This window comes from Chelon labrosus, assembly GCF_963514085.1.
Source record: "Chelon labrosus genome assembly, chromosome: 10".
Classification (NCBI taxonomy): Eukaryota; Metazoa; Chordata; class Actinopteri; order Mugiliformes; family Mugilidae; genus Chelon; species Chelon labrosus.
The window spans coordinates 25,794,706-25,810,719 of NC_140360.1; the positions used below are offsets into that span (position 1 = coordinate 25,794,706).

At 40.8% G+C, this 16,014-nt stretch overlaps 1 protein-coding gene across 2 annotated transcripts; it reads right to left on the bottom strand.

Annotated features, from left to right (window-relative positions):
* Positions 1-64: 64 nt before the first annotated feature.
* Positions 65-15,601, bottom strand: LOC311494630 (6-phosphofructo-2-kinase/fructose-2,6-bisphosphatase). Of its 2 annotated transcripts, none has more exons than XM_084553775.1 (14): positions 15,502-15,601; positions 10,477-10,602; positions 9,167-9,263; positions 9,003-9,069; positions 7,345-7,419; positions 7,200-7,256; positions 6,654-6,775; positions 5,979-6,186; positions 5,737-5,883; positions 5,514-5,618; positions 4,756-4,885; positions 4,283-4,345; positions 3,946-4,010; positions 65-3,645 (listed from the first exon to the last, which is right to left on the bottom strand). In XM_084553775.1, the coding sequence occupies exons 1-14, from the start codon at positions 15,566-15,568 to the stop codon at positions 3,586-3,588; spliced, it is 1,389 nt and encodes a 462-aa protein (XP_084409901.1). In that variant the 5' UTR covers positions 15,569-15,601; the 3' UTR covers positions 65-3,585. The 2 variants fall into 2 exon arrangements, with proteins under 2 accessions (XP_084409901.1, XP_084409900.1); XM_084553774.1 differs by lacking the exon at positions 15,502-15,601 and adding an exon at positions 13,396-13,870.
* Between the last annotated feature and the right edge of the window lie 413 nt (positions 15,602-16,014).

A 16,014-nucleotide genomic window follows, 5' to 3' on the forward strand; every position in this document is an offset into this window, starting at 1 on the left:
AAGAAGACACTGTTTGCTGTTGGTATCACTCAGACGCTACATATTGCAGAGCTCAGGCACAATTGCACGTTTACACGGACAAGAGAAGAGCAGTTTGACAGCTGTGGCCTTAGACACAGTCTGATCTGACTGAACAGAAAGCACCAATTTGCTCTTCTGACACAGACAGGAAGAACTGAACGTAGTTTTCTAAGACACTGGTTACACTGTGTGGACAGAAGGACATGCATGTATATTTACACTGTCAAATCAAAATAAGAATCCCTGAGGAATTTATTTTTTTCTTTATTGCTCCCTCAGGTTTCACAAACTAGAAAACTAGAGGCCTGCATTACATAGCAACATGAACGTGTTAGTTGGCTATCTGTAGGTTTAACTCTGGTACAGTGACATGAATCTGGCACACTTTGAGACAGTAGATCACCATGATAACCTCGGTATAAATATTGCACAGCCAACCAGAAGAAGATTTAGAGATTCATTGGTCTGAATACTCCCTTTTTATATTATTTATCATTTATCATACCTGTATCCAATGGGTTAAGGTTAGGGTTGTAAACTACTTTGGATGAACTGTTTATTTAACTATAAGTCATGCCATCCTTTAAAAGATACATTTGAAGTGAAACCCAGCTACTTTATTAGTTTTACAAACATCAAGGTTTCAGTGTTAAATAAAATAAAACCAAATGATCATAATTTATTATAGAAACCAACAGTTTGAGAAACTATTTTGAGGCAGTAAAGTTGTCTGTGGAAAAAAAATACGGTCATGAAATAATTAATTTGTGAAAAGGAACAACAAAGGAACAAATTAAGCGTAAAACATTTCAAAATGAGTTCATTAAGAGTAGCTCACACTGAATATTTTGTTACTACATACTATTCTGATTAACAGATGATTTAAACTTGATTTAATGAAAATGTTATTTTTATTATTTTGTCATTATCATTATTATTCCTTTACGGCTAGTTGTAGTTGTGCATGTGCTTCACCTTCCTGTATAACTCTTATTGCTTATGACTTCTTTGGCACTGTTTTTATATGTTTCCAATAATATTGCTTATAAGTGCAAATCTTAAACGTGAACATGCCTTCAGCAGAATTACTACATCGGACTTTAACAGAGCCAGTCGATAAATTCATGATACCAGTTCTCCATTATCACCGATGTATGACTCAGTGAGGCTGGGTGACCTAAAGACAGCCAGACTAAGCTGATACAGGCCTCTGATTCAAACTCAGAGATAAACCTGACCACAACATTGATACACTGAACAGATCATCACAACCACGGACAGTAAAGTTTCACAATCAGCCAGTCATCTTTAAAATATTTTCACATAGAAAAACAAGAAAATCAGATGCATTGCACCATAAGTGTTACTATTGCACCAGATCCAAGTATTAAATGACTCAATTAAAAAAGAAAAGAAATCACTCACACACAGGGAGAGTGTGTGTCTGTGTATGGAGGGTGCATAGAGTAATGATGTAGATTTTATTTATGAGGCACATCGTGATACTGGGCAGTTTAAAGGACCAAATGTCCACTCTAGTTTTACACTCAAAGGATTGTGGGGGTGTTTGATTTGCATCGTGTCAACTCTTAAAGTCCAGATTACTTTCATTTAACATTTATATGAAAGAAAAAGAAACAGTACCAAATCATTCACTAGGTTTACATGTACAAAATATTACTTTTTTCCAACGTATTATGTAAAAGACAATATTCCAAATTAGCTGTTTACCTGGTTAAATTAAAGTGATTGGTCCACTAATATTCCTGTTTACATGCAGCAGGAGTTTTTCAACAGCCTCCGTGTTTCAGCCGTTGAAGTCCTCTCTGTGATATATTAGACTGCTGTAGTTTTACGCACAATACCCACAGCAGGCAGCGAAGATCCCCACCCAAATGTATATCCCGAATGCATCTCATTCATTTCCAAATAATGCGCCAATATCAGCAAATCCCACGTCTTAATCTGTAAATGGCTATTAGGAAAAAGGCCTAATTAGGAATATACTGTTTATATGACCCGTAGCAAAATCAGAATATTGCCATTTTCAGAATAAGTGGAATACTAGTGGGAATGAAAAGCTAATGACTACAACGAGTCCCAAACCCACAGGCCATTTCAAGTTATAGGAATAGCTTGGCAGCATTTCAACTGTCCTAGGACAGTATTCACATGCCCAAAAGCAGAGTGGAAGAGTTTTTGTTTCGTCTCTAAAACAAAGGCAGTTTGTCTTGAAGACGTTTCACCACTGTTGCCATTGTTTGGATAAGCCATGACCTGAGTGAATGAGAATATTCACAGATTTTGTTCCCCAGCAGCTACTCAGCAGGTAAACACTGTCAACAGATATACACAGTGGGAATTTTGTACTACTGGAAAATGTTTACTGGTTTCCAAGCCAAATAATTTCAATTTTTTTTTGGAAAAAAAGGAATTAATTAGTATTTCTCTCCAGCGTTTCCAAAGTTAAAGCAGTGCAGATCAAGAGGATACGATAAAACCACTTCATTAAAAGAGCACAAGTCATAAACTTCCTCGTTACAGATAGTTGATGTTGTTTACCGTTTTTCATTGCGTGTATTTTCAAGTCTATTCCCTAATTTTTTCTAAATCAACGCATCGAATTTTTTTTGTATGGACAGAAGTAACAAATATGGCTCACTGCATATGGGCATGTAAATATTGTTTTATGATGCATTTGAACATTTCGAAACGTATTCAAGGAACATTTTGGATAAAGCTCTTGTTTGCGTTCTTGCTGAGGGTCCAAGAAATAAATTAAAGCCACATTCTGGAGTTTTGACCACTAGTAGTGCTGTGGAGCAATATTTCATTTGTAGTGTGCGTATGCAAAGCAATTTAGAGCCTGCTGGTTTTTGGTAAGGCACCAAATTCAAATTCAAATTTTGTTCAGGTGCTTCAGCAGGGTGTTTCAGCTACAAATAATAATATAATAGATTAGGTTGACAGGATACAACCTGTAAATTACACAACATGGTTAGGCTGTTTCCAGACGTTATGCTAAGATATGCTAAATCCTACCAATCTTCTCATCTTACTCTTGGTAAGAAAGCGAAAAACTCTCTATTGTCAAAATGTTCCTTTGGAGGTTCAGACTCTGTGCCACTGTGACCGCTATTAACCAAACCACAGCCGACCAAAAACCCACCTTGATCAGCAGTGGCATTAGATACTCATAATGTAGACACAAAGAAACATGTTTGAAAATGGCTCAGATCAACTTATCAGATCAAGGTACGGCCGACTGAATAGTTTCACATTGGTTAATCCATCACAGGTACGGGAGAGGAAAACCAGTGGCAATATTCAAGATTATCCAAACAGAGCTACAGGTCATCTGGCCAGTGTTCAGCACTAAAAGAGATCTCTTCATTTCAGACATTTGGCCTGAGCCCTGCATTATAAAGTGCATTTACAATTGAACCAGGTTGACATAGAATAAATGCCTAATTTTCACAATAACATTGATCTCTAGGATTACTTAAATTAAAAAATTAAAAGGCCACTTTCCATCAGGAAATGAAACCCGTTGTGTGTCCTCCTCTAGATGTGCTCAGGGACCGTCTCTAATGCCTCCGCCGGTTCTCTGTCCACATCCACGTTCTGAGAGAGACACAAACTGATGCAGTCAGTCTATGTTTGGATCAGGAGGAACTCTTTCTTAGTATATCTTAGTAAGATTGTGTTTGTTCTCCTCACTTTTCAAAGTCATAATTTTGTCCTCTACTTTTATTTTGTTCACTGGGTTTGTTCAGGTTGGCTGGCTGTTTCAAACATTTAATGATTACCGTTTGGTTGCTAACTGGTTATTGTCACAATACAAAACACTTACAGCATCTTTAATTATCACCATATGTCCACAGCAAGAAACCAAAAACTACTGCTAGTAATATTTTAATTTACCACTGGCTTGTCCCTGTGCGTGTTCACAGCTTCAACGTTGAGGAAGACAGACTCCACTTTACAACCTGAGAGAAAGACAAACAGCAACAGAGAGAGGCTGTGAAGTATGCGTCTCCTAAAAACACTTGCATACATGTTTAAATTTACATATAGAATATGCTACAATTTATCCAGAGGGGAGAATACATTTCTGAATCACACATCAGCCATTCATGAGTTGTTCAAGACTAACATTTCCATCCACAGAAAACAGAGACATAATAACAAGGTTGCCCATAACTAATGAGGACATTAAGGGAAGAAGGGCAGACAGAAGCAGACAGAAGAGAAAACTGACCGTAAGCAACTGGGGTGAGTTTCAGAACGGTGTGGAGAGGACACTTCAGGTAGGGCAGCTCATCTGAAACCCACAGAAATGTCATATTCATTTCTTCATTTCCTCATTCACAATAGGATACTTGTGAAAACGTCTATTATCATAGTTTCTGAGGGACAAAGTAATACAGAGTGAAGATCAGTGTGGGATTTTTGTAGAAGCCACTGTTGTTTATTAGGTAAAGAGTGAGGGGTAATAGCAACAATAAAAAAACAACTATGTGACATAGATCCACTGGGAAAAATTACTTAACTTACTTTCAAACAAGAAAGATTTAAGTTCTTCATTATAAACATATTCTTGTTTAGTTATAGAGGAAACAACCAACAGGAGGAAGCAACTGTTTCTGTGGTTTTCTAGTGATTGAATCTCACTAGAACCCCTAAAAAAAGGTGTCAATCTTCATCTAAACATCTTTTTTTTTTTTTACTCACTAGCACTTTTGTCCAGGAAGTAGGCCAGCAGACATCTCATGACAGCCTGGTGACAGATGACTAAAACGTTCTCCTGCCTCTCCAGCTCCATGATGACCGGCTCCAGACGCTGGACGAGGTCCTCGTACGACTGGTGGTAGAAACGGTAGAAACGACACACAGATATGTCAGTCAAGTGCAGTTATATTGTGGTTCCAGCTGACACAAATATGCAGCTAAAACACATACGCCACAAAGAAAGAGATTGTCATACATTAAGTGCACGCTGTTATTCAGCTTGTTTCAACTGGTCTTAATTTGTCCTGATGCTGCTTTTGACAAGTGGTTGTTTATTAGCAGTGTAATGACAAGACAAAATGGACACTGCAAATACTTTACATTATATAAAAGCTTTGTCATCTTAAAATGAGCCAGAATATTTTGTGTTTAAAGTCACCTCTGTCACTGACGTTAAGTAATTTATTGCTAGTTTTGCTAGTGAGTTTTTATTTTTCATATATGAAGCTGGACAGGCTTAAATCTCAGTCTTTGTACTAGCTTATTTTAGGTTATTTTGTGAGGGCTAGCTTTATTTCAGTTTCAAGAAAACAGGTAATTTTATCTTACACTACTTTAAGTAGTGACTACAGGATATGTTTTATGTTGTTCTGTTTGGATCAATCTCGCTATGTAAAATTATAAAATGAATCAGTAGCAGCATCTGATGCTCAGTGAGATGACAATGTCAAACCCAAGTTCTGCTCTCAGCCAACTCTTACCTCTCCTTTAGGGTAGCGGTAGCGATACTTGTCTTGATCCCTCAGTGCAAACTCCTCTGGGTAATTCTCCTGAATCTCCTCGTACGTCATCTCCTCACAAACCCCCTGAGGTGACAGACAGACTCAGAAAGGCTTTTCACCACCACAGACAAACAGAAAAGCGTCTGTACAACTGTGGTCCAACACGTTGTCTATAGGAGCTTCCAACACTTGCAACACTCACAGCGTCTATCTCATTGAGGGCTTTCCACTGCTCGTACTGGACTCCCAGAGCCTCTGCCGTCTGGATGGTCCTCTTCATGTGGCTCGTCCACACCTTCAGGTCACTGATGGACTGGCCACGCACGTATGTACCCAGAGCACTGGCAAACTGACGTCCATATATAGAAGAAGATGATGCTCAGTCACGACAACAGAAACAGCGTACCGTGTTACGTGTGCTTTAACGAAGCACAGACTTCTAACCTTTGCCCCGGAAGACGAAAGCCCAGAGTCGCCCCCAATGCGACCCACGACGTTGAGTTCACTCTCTCCATGGCGACACAGGTAGATGGATCTTGGGGTGACGTGGATGTTCATGAGGTAGTAGACGATCCTGCTTTGAATGTGGTCCTGAACCCGGTTTACGAGGTATCTGCTGCCCACGTTGAAGATTTTAATGTAAGACAAGTTCCTGTATTAAGAGAGAGAAGAACAGGACATTATGAACAAACCACCAATGTATTTGTCTCTCTACACTTTCTCTAGTTTGTGTGTGGCACTTGTTGCTAAACCCACTGGTTTCACTGAACATGTGTCTTCAGTAGGAATCTTTGATAACTCACAAATTCACACATATCGTTTTATTTAAAACTGATTTAAGTATTTACTGTAGGTTCAAGGATTTGTTGAAATTCGTCTAGTCGTTTGCTACTCCCTTTCTGCATTATAACTTAAGACTGTGTACTAGTGTGATAAACTGTTATTCAATCATAACTGTATCTATTGCATCTATTGCATCTATTCCCTTTTTTTAAACATGCCAACGGTGGTTAGCATGTTAAAGGTTGGGGAGAGATGGTGGCTATGGCAAATGAATGAGTTGTGGATGAGAATCATCCAGTACTGATGTAAAGCTGAGATGAGATCAGTTGCTGTCACCTGTCCTTGCTGTCATCCAGAGGAACGTAGGTCAGCTTGTAACAGTCAATCCTCTTCAAGAAGTCAGCTACCGCCTCCTCTTTGTCACAGTCTACATAGTCCGGGCTGCTCAGCTTCACTTGCTGTCATGAGAAAGAGACTATGAGGAGGGCTAAGAGTAAGGCAAGTCAAGGCTGCATAAAAAGTCCGTAGCATTGTTGATTTAATAAGGTAATAAATGAATTCACTGCATGTACAGCATCTAAGGTGATTGCAAACAAACAGGCAGCTTAAATTTCCTGAAGAAAACACTGACAGTGCAAGCCTGAAACCAGACGGAGAGTTGTTCTCCATATGTGCAAACCATCTTGTTTTAGAGCAAATGCCACACCCGATCTTGCCAAGACACACGTGACCTGGCAGTATGTGACTGGCACTCTGGCCAGAGGGTGCATGTTTCAATCTGTTCCACCGACAGCAAATAACAAACACGCTCTGCCTTGGCTTTAAGCCCAGCTCTCTCAGGGATTCCGTGTCCACATCTTTCCACACCCACTGTTCACTTACTTTAATATTCTCAGCGATTATTTCTGGATCATCACATATCGACTCCACGAAGAAAACCTGAAGAGGCAGGAAAAAACTGAAACTGTAGCATCATTTTTATTTACAGATGTCCATATTTAACAGAGCAACTAAACATGCGACAAACCTTGTATCCGTTCTCTTTGGCAAAACTGAGGATGACCTCTCTGCGATCTGGGGTCGTGTTGGTGGCATCAAAAACCTGACGGGGACACATGAGAGAAGATTTTTAATAAACTAAGGATATAACAGGTATTCTGTCCAATTATTTTCTACATTTCTAAAAAAAACAAAAAAACAATCTATTTCCTGTCCACTGATTATCATTACACATCTGATTTGTATCACTGAACCACAGCAGATAAGATTCAAAGTTATAATTCTTAAGATGTTCATGAAGTCACTTTCAATTAAGGGTTTTATTGTATTCAACAGTTTCCTGTTTTTGTTAGTGCCATAGTCTGCCATACATAAGGACGACAGAAACTGGAGCAGCATGTACTCAAGTATAATTTTTATCTCACTGATCAGAGATAAAAGAATTTGCTGATTATGCCAAGCCAACTTTTCATAGTTAAACAATCACGAAAATACAAAGCACTTGCCAGGATATCACCAACACAGCTTCGTCATCATAAACAACATGTTCACTTTCAGCCTTGGTTATAAATGTGTTAGGGGGTTAATTGTGAGTCAGGAGCAGCCACAGTGAGCTGACAGGTGCTGTTGTTCACCCACAACCAGGATCAGATAAGTGACTTTTGTGACAAAATAGCACAGCTTATTATAAATGGACTAAGCAATAGAAATTAAACTGGCTGTGCGGCTGTTATTTCAGCACCATGGAGAGCACCTTCTGTGCGATTGTATAAATCAATGGATGATCCATGTATTTTTCTACCTAAAACAAAGATGCAATCCTTTGACCCTGAACTGGACTTCACTGTTATAACTTTGTAGACTACGACATGAAAAAAAGTAGTAAATAACAACAATAAAAACACCCAAACATTTAAAACCACTTAACTACGCAGCTTACTTAATCAAAAATCAACGACCAAATCATCAACGATAAGAGATGACCAAATCATCAAGGCAACAAATTCACATCAGAGCCGGAATGTGGCGCAGCCACTGCTAGTGGAAACCCCGGGCAATTGGCATTTGGGATCATGTAACTCCAAGTCAGATGGGCTGTTCTAACATATAAGGCCACAATTAGCCGGTACATTTTTACACACATTGCTTGTGGCCTTGTGGCTCACCAGGCTGGACCATCTGGCATTTGCTAGAACTCTTCCTCCTCAACCTGCTAATTTGCTACCAGTGAGTGGATTTCTCACAATATTACTGTTGTTAAATGAAACTGAAGAAGAAATCCAAGTCTGAAATACTTGATCTTAAAGGAGCTGTGAACACAACACCATCATCACTTATTATACATCCAGCAGATATGGAACAAGATTATTATTGATCTGGCAGAGATACTTGGCTCTTAAGCTCTTTAGCCCTGTCTACAATCTCATTTCCAGCTCTGTGTCAGCTGTTCGATGTTGAGCAGGAAGTGTAAAGTGGCTTTGTATTGAAAACAGCTTCCTGCTACTCAAAAGGACTCCATGAACGTGATGAGATTTGAGTTGTAGGCCACTAAAACAGGTACAGAAAGACCACTGTCTGTAGGCTCATCACAACCAGAGATATCACGTATGTGCATTGTAACTTAATACATTGTTATCACAACAATATTGGCTGCGAGTGTCATTTTAATGGAGGTGTCTCACTCACCACCACCTGACCCAGGTCTCTGTTGAAGTATTCAGAAACATCTTGCAGAGCAGCAAGGGCACAGGCTCTGTGCACACAAACAGAAAAAACATCAGTAACGCAGTCTGATTTGGATCACGGCTACACTTACTCATACTTGACAGCGTAAAGCTGAAGGCTCATACTTGCGTATCTTCATGGCCTCCTCGTTGTCTGGTCTGAAGAACTCGAAGCTGTTGTAGGAACGGGTGGCATCTCTTCTATACTGTCCAACATTAAAGACTGTGAAAGAGAATGTTACACAGTGTCGTATGTCTTTAGTAAACCACAAAAACCTGATTTAAATTCATCATTTAAGCGTAATGTTCTATACTTTGTTTCAAAATGGCATCCCCCACTGTGGGATAAATTAAATGATTACCTTATCTTATCCTATGTACCAGCAGACCAGTGAACATACACTGATCAGGCATCAGACATTATGACCACCTTCCTAATATTGTGCCTCCAAAACAGTTGTGACTCTTCAGAGAATGGACATGGGCTTTCAGAGGGTGTCCTGTGGTGTCTGGCAACAGAATATTGTTAGTGGGGGCCTTTGGGTCCTATGGGTTGAGGGGAGGGGCCTCTGTGGATCATCCCACAGATACTTGATCAGTTTGGGATCTAGTGAATTTGGAGGCCAGGTCAATACCTTGTGCTGTTCTTCATATTTTTTTTGAGTTGTTCCTAAACCGATTTTGTGCGTGTGTCTGTGTCAGGCTGCATCCTGCTGGGGATGGCTGCTGCCATCAAGGAGTGTCATTGCTATGGGGTGGGGGTGCCTGGTCTAGTCTAGGTGGGTGGTACACGTCTAAGTAACATCTACATGAATGCCAGGTCCAAAAGTTTCCCAGCAGAACACTGAATTGTCACAAGATCATCCATGTTTAAACCACATTTTCCCTGAGATGAAACACTGAAGATTTATAGCCTGAGCTCTTCCAAATGAACCGGGACACAGAACAGTGCCCAACTGCTATACCACGACATATCAGCAGGAAAATCTCTTTCTTTATGACAAGTATAAACTTCTCCTAGAGATAAGCTAATAATACAGCTTTGTAAACAGTCTGTTTACAGCCTGCTCACGTCACTGTTAAGATAAAAACTGAACACAAGTCCAAGTATTTTAATGATGTTGTTTTAATGCTCTAGTATCTTTGTGGAAGTGCTGGGGTCAAGCCACTAGAAAGTGCTCCTCGAATTTTGTTTACACAAGTTAGGCTACTAAATGAAGCTCCCACACACATGAAAGAGAAAAATATGTGCAACATAAAAAGGAACTGTTTAATGAAAAGCGTATTCTGTTGCTGTGCATACTGACTCGTGGAAAAGGATAAAAACATTTCTCCAGCTCAGCTCAGAGTCCAATCTTTAAGCATGATGACTAGGTGTTTCAGTCAGTCGCAGTGAAATCTGAGCTTCAGTGTAATCCTGTGCTGTCAGGTGATACCTTTGGTTGTAACCCCGATCCAGTTCAGGTATCTGGTGAGCTTTTTAGAGATGTAGGTTTTTCCTCGAGCTGGAAGGCCCACCATCACTATCATGGTGGGGGAGTTGGTGAACTGGGGCACCGACGCTGAAACACACAGACACAGAGACAGAGTGTACAATGACTTTGATCACTTAATCATTGCAGGTTTATGGAGGAGTAGAAATTGGGAGGAGTGCATGCGTGAGAGGGATCACCATCTGCTATTTGAACTAGGTCAGGGAGTGTAAGGGGTTTAGGATCATAGGGTGAAATGTATTGGTTTGATTAGCTTAGCATAAAGGCTGAGAACATTTCTATATTGTTATATTGCTACTTTCACTCAAGTAAAGAATACATACCACGACTGTAAGTTAATCAAAAACTACTTCAGTAATCAATATCCATGAAGATGTATCAATCCTCTCATGCAAATGTAGACAAGAAAGCAAATGAGAAAATTCCTACTAAATAAATGCCTAAATAAATAAACAGACAGCAGCAGTCTTTGAACTGAACCACTTTATCATTAACCATGCTGCGGTCACTGCACTTGCACAGTTTCATCATGGATTTATCATTTCAGTCTTTTTTAAAAGCAAAAACATCAGAAATGTTTTATCGTACGTGATGCTGCCTTCAAACTGAGTCGTGTTCACAGACTTTTTGGGTAGAGTCCATCTGAACAGCGCCCTCTAGTGGCATTCACAACCGCATAACTGGACCATTTACATCTCAGTCTCTCACACACACACACAAACACACATTAAGTTACCCATGGGTTAGCTTGCTAAACTCTTAGCCCTGATGGCTGGCAATCAACAAGTACTTAGCAACGGTGTTCTCACGGGACGGCTGATACTACAGCGTATTTTGTGCACACGACACTGAAACAACGAGCTCCCAGGTTCCATCTGAACACAGGTTGACACCTGAACAGGGAGTTCTGGGACTATTGATTAGATGCAGCAAGCCACCCAGAAACACTGCCATAGTTATGATTAGATAATATAATTTCATCCTGCATAAAACCAATTATTTGATTACGTAAATAATAATTAGTTTTCTCCCCTGTCTTAGGCGACTCTCCTCAGGCCTAATTATTACAGTGTAGTCGGTGACTCAGTCTGCACTCTGTACAGTAATGCTCACTGACATCTCTGATCATCAGCTTTGTCACAGTGCAGCACTAACATTGCTTTTCCCACACATTACTGAACTGAGAAATATTTTTCTCTCGTAAAACTGTTGATCATGTTTGGATCAGGCCTTCACTTTGTCTGTTCACGCTCCAGCTACTGTCAGCACAAATCATTTAAGACTACTTTTCTTATTTTTGTAAAATAAGAGTCACAAGGTTTCGTACAGTTGATCAGAAGAAAATATAATTTGAAAATGTCAGTGCTTTCTGGCATTTTCTAGATTATTTAATCTAGCAAATATGCAGCAGATAAATCACAATTTCAGGAACTTTTTTTGCTACTGTATGGTACGTGTCCACGGGATTTGTCATTACCATGCTTTCCACTGTAGCACTGCACTGCATTGGAGACTCCCCGAAAAACTAGCAAAGTCCATCTAACGTCAAGACAGATACAGTATCCTCACGACTCGTTTCTCCTCTGTGCGTTTTCAGAAAAACATTCCACTGAACTGGTTTCATAATAGAAATGTTCTCAGTGAGCCTTCGTGTTGAAAACCAGGAGCAGACAGCTCATTAGTAAAAGCGCTCATCCAATGAGGGGCAGTCCCAAGTGTTTGGGCGGGTGTAGGGTGTAGCGTGTGTTTTTGCAGGTCAGTAGCCATGGAGAAACACTTGATAACTGCTGCGTGAATTTTCTATTGCGGAACAGCCTAGTGGCATTAAGTATCCAAAGCTGGGAAGATGGCTATAATTACGGGCACACTTCCAAATGCCTCTTATTTTCCAGGAGTTACGTGATTGAAAACAATAATACGGGTTTTACTTTGGTCTGTCATCAACCACAGCTAATCTGTGACAGCTGATATGAGCAAACCTGAATGTTGTAAAAGTTAATCTGTTCTGATGAGAAACTTAAGAATTCACAGCACACTCAGTGACGTAATGCAATTACCCAAGCCAGCAGTCAGAACAGGTTCACGATCTGTAACTTTCAATTTAATGTGCAGTGAGGTGCTGCGGTGTGCATCTGTGATTAAAGAGAGCAGCAGCAACAGCACCAGCAGGCTCAGATGGACAACACACAGTTCGCAGTGAAGGTATTGACTGATTTTATCTAAGCTCATACTGATCAATTCTGCCCTTTGACCTCTTACAAAACACCTCTGTGCATTTGTGGCTGCTTATCAGTTTTAGCATTTAGACATTTTATTTGTGTGTTGTTGCATGTTATTTCTTCTGCCATTGTGGCCCCTCAGAATTATCCGTTGACCTGGTTAAAGGCCCTGACTCCCAGGTTAAGAACCCCTGGGTTAAACTAAACCGTACATAAAGTTGTTAAATTCAGCTCCACTCTGAGCAACTCAAGTAGTAGAATACTGCTCACAAACTGATTCACCAGCACAATAGTGTCGTATAAAATAAGTGCCAGTACATGTTGTCGACGCTGATTATGCAATCAAATACTTTTATTTAAGTAAAAGATATCAGATATCTAATTATATGAAAGCCTACCCTGCATCGCCTGACAGTGACCGCATGGGGTGAACGGCCGTCAGGTCTCTCACACGCAGAGTCGCTGTGTCCTACATATGTAATCCTCTGAACAACAAACTGTTTAATGAGCATGGCTGATCTGAAAAATGTCTCATCCTTCTTTTAATGCACAAGTCTGGACGTGTCAAACTAATTGACTACTAACGAAAGCCAGGTGACACAAAGGCAGGCATTGCAGTATCCGCGTGTGTGTGTGTACTCACAGCCTCTGCGTTGACTCAGCCTGCTTTTCATCCATGGAACCCATGTCTTCTCCAGAGGATTTTGAGTAAGTTTTCTCTGCGTTTGCGGCATGGCTTCAGCAGCCAGGTTAGTGTGTCAATGTGCTGCAGCTGTGTCTCCAGGCTGTCCCTGTGCCTATGCGTGCGTTCAACCAAGGGAAGGACTAAAGAGAAGCCTTTCAGGTGAGCTTTCACATTTTGAACTTTCTCCCACGCTGTCACTGTGGGAGGTGTGGGAGGAGTCTGAGGAGATTACCAGTCAGTACACCTGTTTGGTTTGTTGCAGAGGATGCAGTCTCCAATTGGTCGGTTTATATGTCAGTCACGGTGAGAGTCCCAGTAAAACCCAGGAAGAGTTTATTCGCCAATCACCAAGTGGAACTCTAAACTTTGCCACGGCATACAGGAAGTGACGCAGCGTGGCAAATAAAAAACAAAAAAAACTGTAACAACCATACTGAGCAGCTCTGTTGTGATTTTTGTTATAAGACATCGGGTGAAAAGTCTTAAACTCGCCTAGTATGGGTGTGTGTGTGTGTGTGTGTGGTTGTGTAAGTGTTAAAAATGTACAAAGCTGAGCAGTCAATTTGATCCAAAATAAATATATTCAGTGACTGTTGTGATAAATCTGCAGCTGATTGAAAAATACAACCTATTTCTGATGCGCCAAAATAATTATTCAGATTTTTCTCAGTTGTGTTTTTTTCTGATGTAGTATTTAGTTTATTTCACGTTTTATAGATTTAAAAACAAATGTGAATGTCCGTTTCTGGCTAATCCTGTGTGAAATTAGCACATCACAAACTAAAATGCGTCACTCAAATACGAACTTAGATAAAATAAAGCTTGATAACCACATAAACAGTTTACAGGCTCCTGTCTGTGTCTAGGGTCTCTTACAGGGAGAGAAATGTGGTCTGTTTACTTTGTGTGCACTTGTATGTTTGGTCTCTGTGGACTTAAAAAGTGACATGAAGAAACATCTGTTCAAATCGTTAGAGTCAACCAGATAAGGAGGCACATTTTTGGGGAGAAAAATTGTTGTTCGAACACTTCAGCGGGCATTTTCACAATTTCTGATGTTTAGGAGGCTGTTTTAGGGATATCTGATATAGTTTAATGACAAACCCCTGAAGAACAATATCACCAAAGCCAGTGGGTTCGTGACAGACGCAGAGAAGGCTTCTTGTCCTACTGTTATACAAGGATTCTTGTATAATAGCCGGCCCTCTAAGTATAGAAGTCAGCAGCTTGCTTTGTAATGTCACTGTGACTTTTAACCACCAATCTCCAGTCAGTTCATCCTCGAGTCCAAGTGAAAGCTAAACAAGTAATTCAGAGAAACCCCCTCAAAGTGGAGGCACAACAGTGACAGCATTTACATGACAATATTCCTTTAAGCTGACTGAAATCATTCTGATCAGAGATTCCAATGCGACTGTCACACTAACCAAGATGGAGCCACGATTTCAAAGAAGCCGCTCACCGTGATTCTTGCTTCCACTCCTGTTTTTCCGCTTTCCACTGCAGACACACATCAACCCCAGCACACTGTTTTCATATATACACAGAGCTGAGACCATTTTGGAAAAGACTTGTTTTTGTCCGGGTAAGGAAAACTCCCTTTTAACAGGAAGAAACCTTGAGCAGAACCCAGCTCATATGGAGGGACCCATCTAATTGAGGCCGGACCGATAGATACAGAAATAGAGAGAGAAGAGAGAGGATAGGAGGAACGAGATAAACATACATCTTTCATAGATACGTACATCTGACTAAAGCTTACATGTAGAATCTAAACGTGAACATTTAACTGGTGTCCAACAACAACTTTCCATCCTGTGCACATCATGATATAAATCCAGCCATGCATCCACCGCCACTGTCACCTCACATGACTATGAGCAGCAGAGTTCACATTTTTCCCAGGAAACTGCTTTGGAACTGAGTCAAGTCATGCAACGCCTCATCCAGTGTTTGCAATTGGAATGAGGTTAGGGAGTGTATGTGTGCATGAGCAGGATAAAGATTGAGATAGATAGATAGATAGATAGAGAGAGATCTGCATGTTGTTGAATCAAACCTCACCTGTGCTCTCACACCGCCTGCGCCGTTGTTGGCACACCTGAGGCACGCTGTGCAGCTTGGACTCCATTTGTTTCTTTACGTGAAGACTCACAAGCCACGTGTATTTTCTTCTGCTCACACTACTCCCCCAACCCCCCACCCCAAAAAAGCCGGACACCCCCCACCAAGCTGCAGCCATGCCTCCTCCAGCATGCAGGTACGGCCCCCTATAGCCGTGTCCCCTACGCACGCTGCAGCGGGAGACACGCAAGCAGCACATGCTTGTCCCATATGTTGGGTAGCTCCCAAAATCCCATAGGCTACCGCGAAAATACCACAACATACTTACATAACATTGCACAAGTGAAGTGTGTGCTTGTGTGTCGGAGTGTGTGCAGACACACGGACCGCGTGCGCACGGAGCTGGATGTGATCTGATTCAAATGTTCTCTCACTTTAAAACCACAGATGATCACCACGCGCTCCGCTCATGAATCAATGAGAATGATCAACAGTTCGCGTCACGGCGTCGCG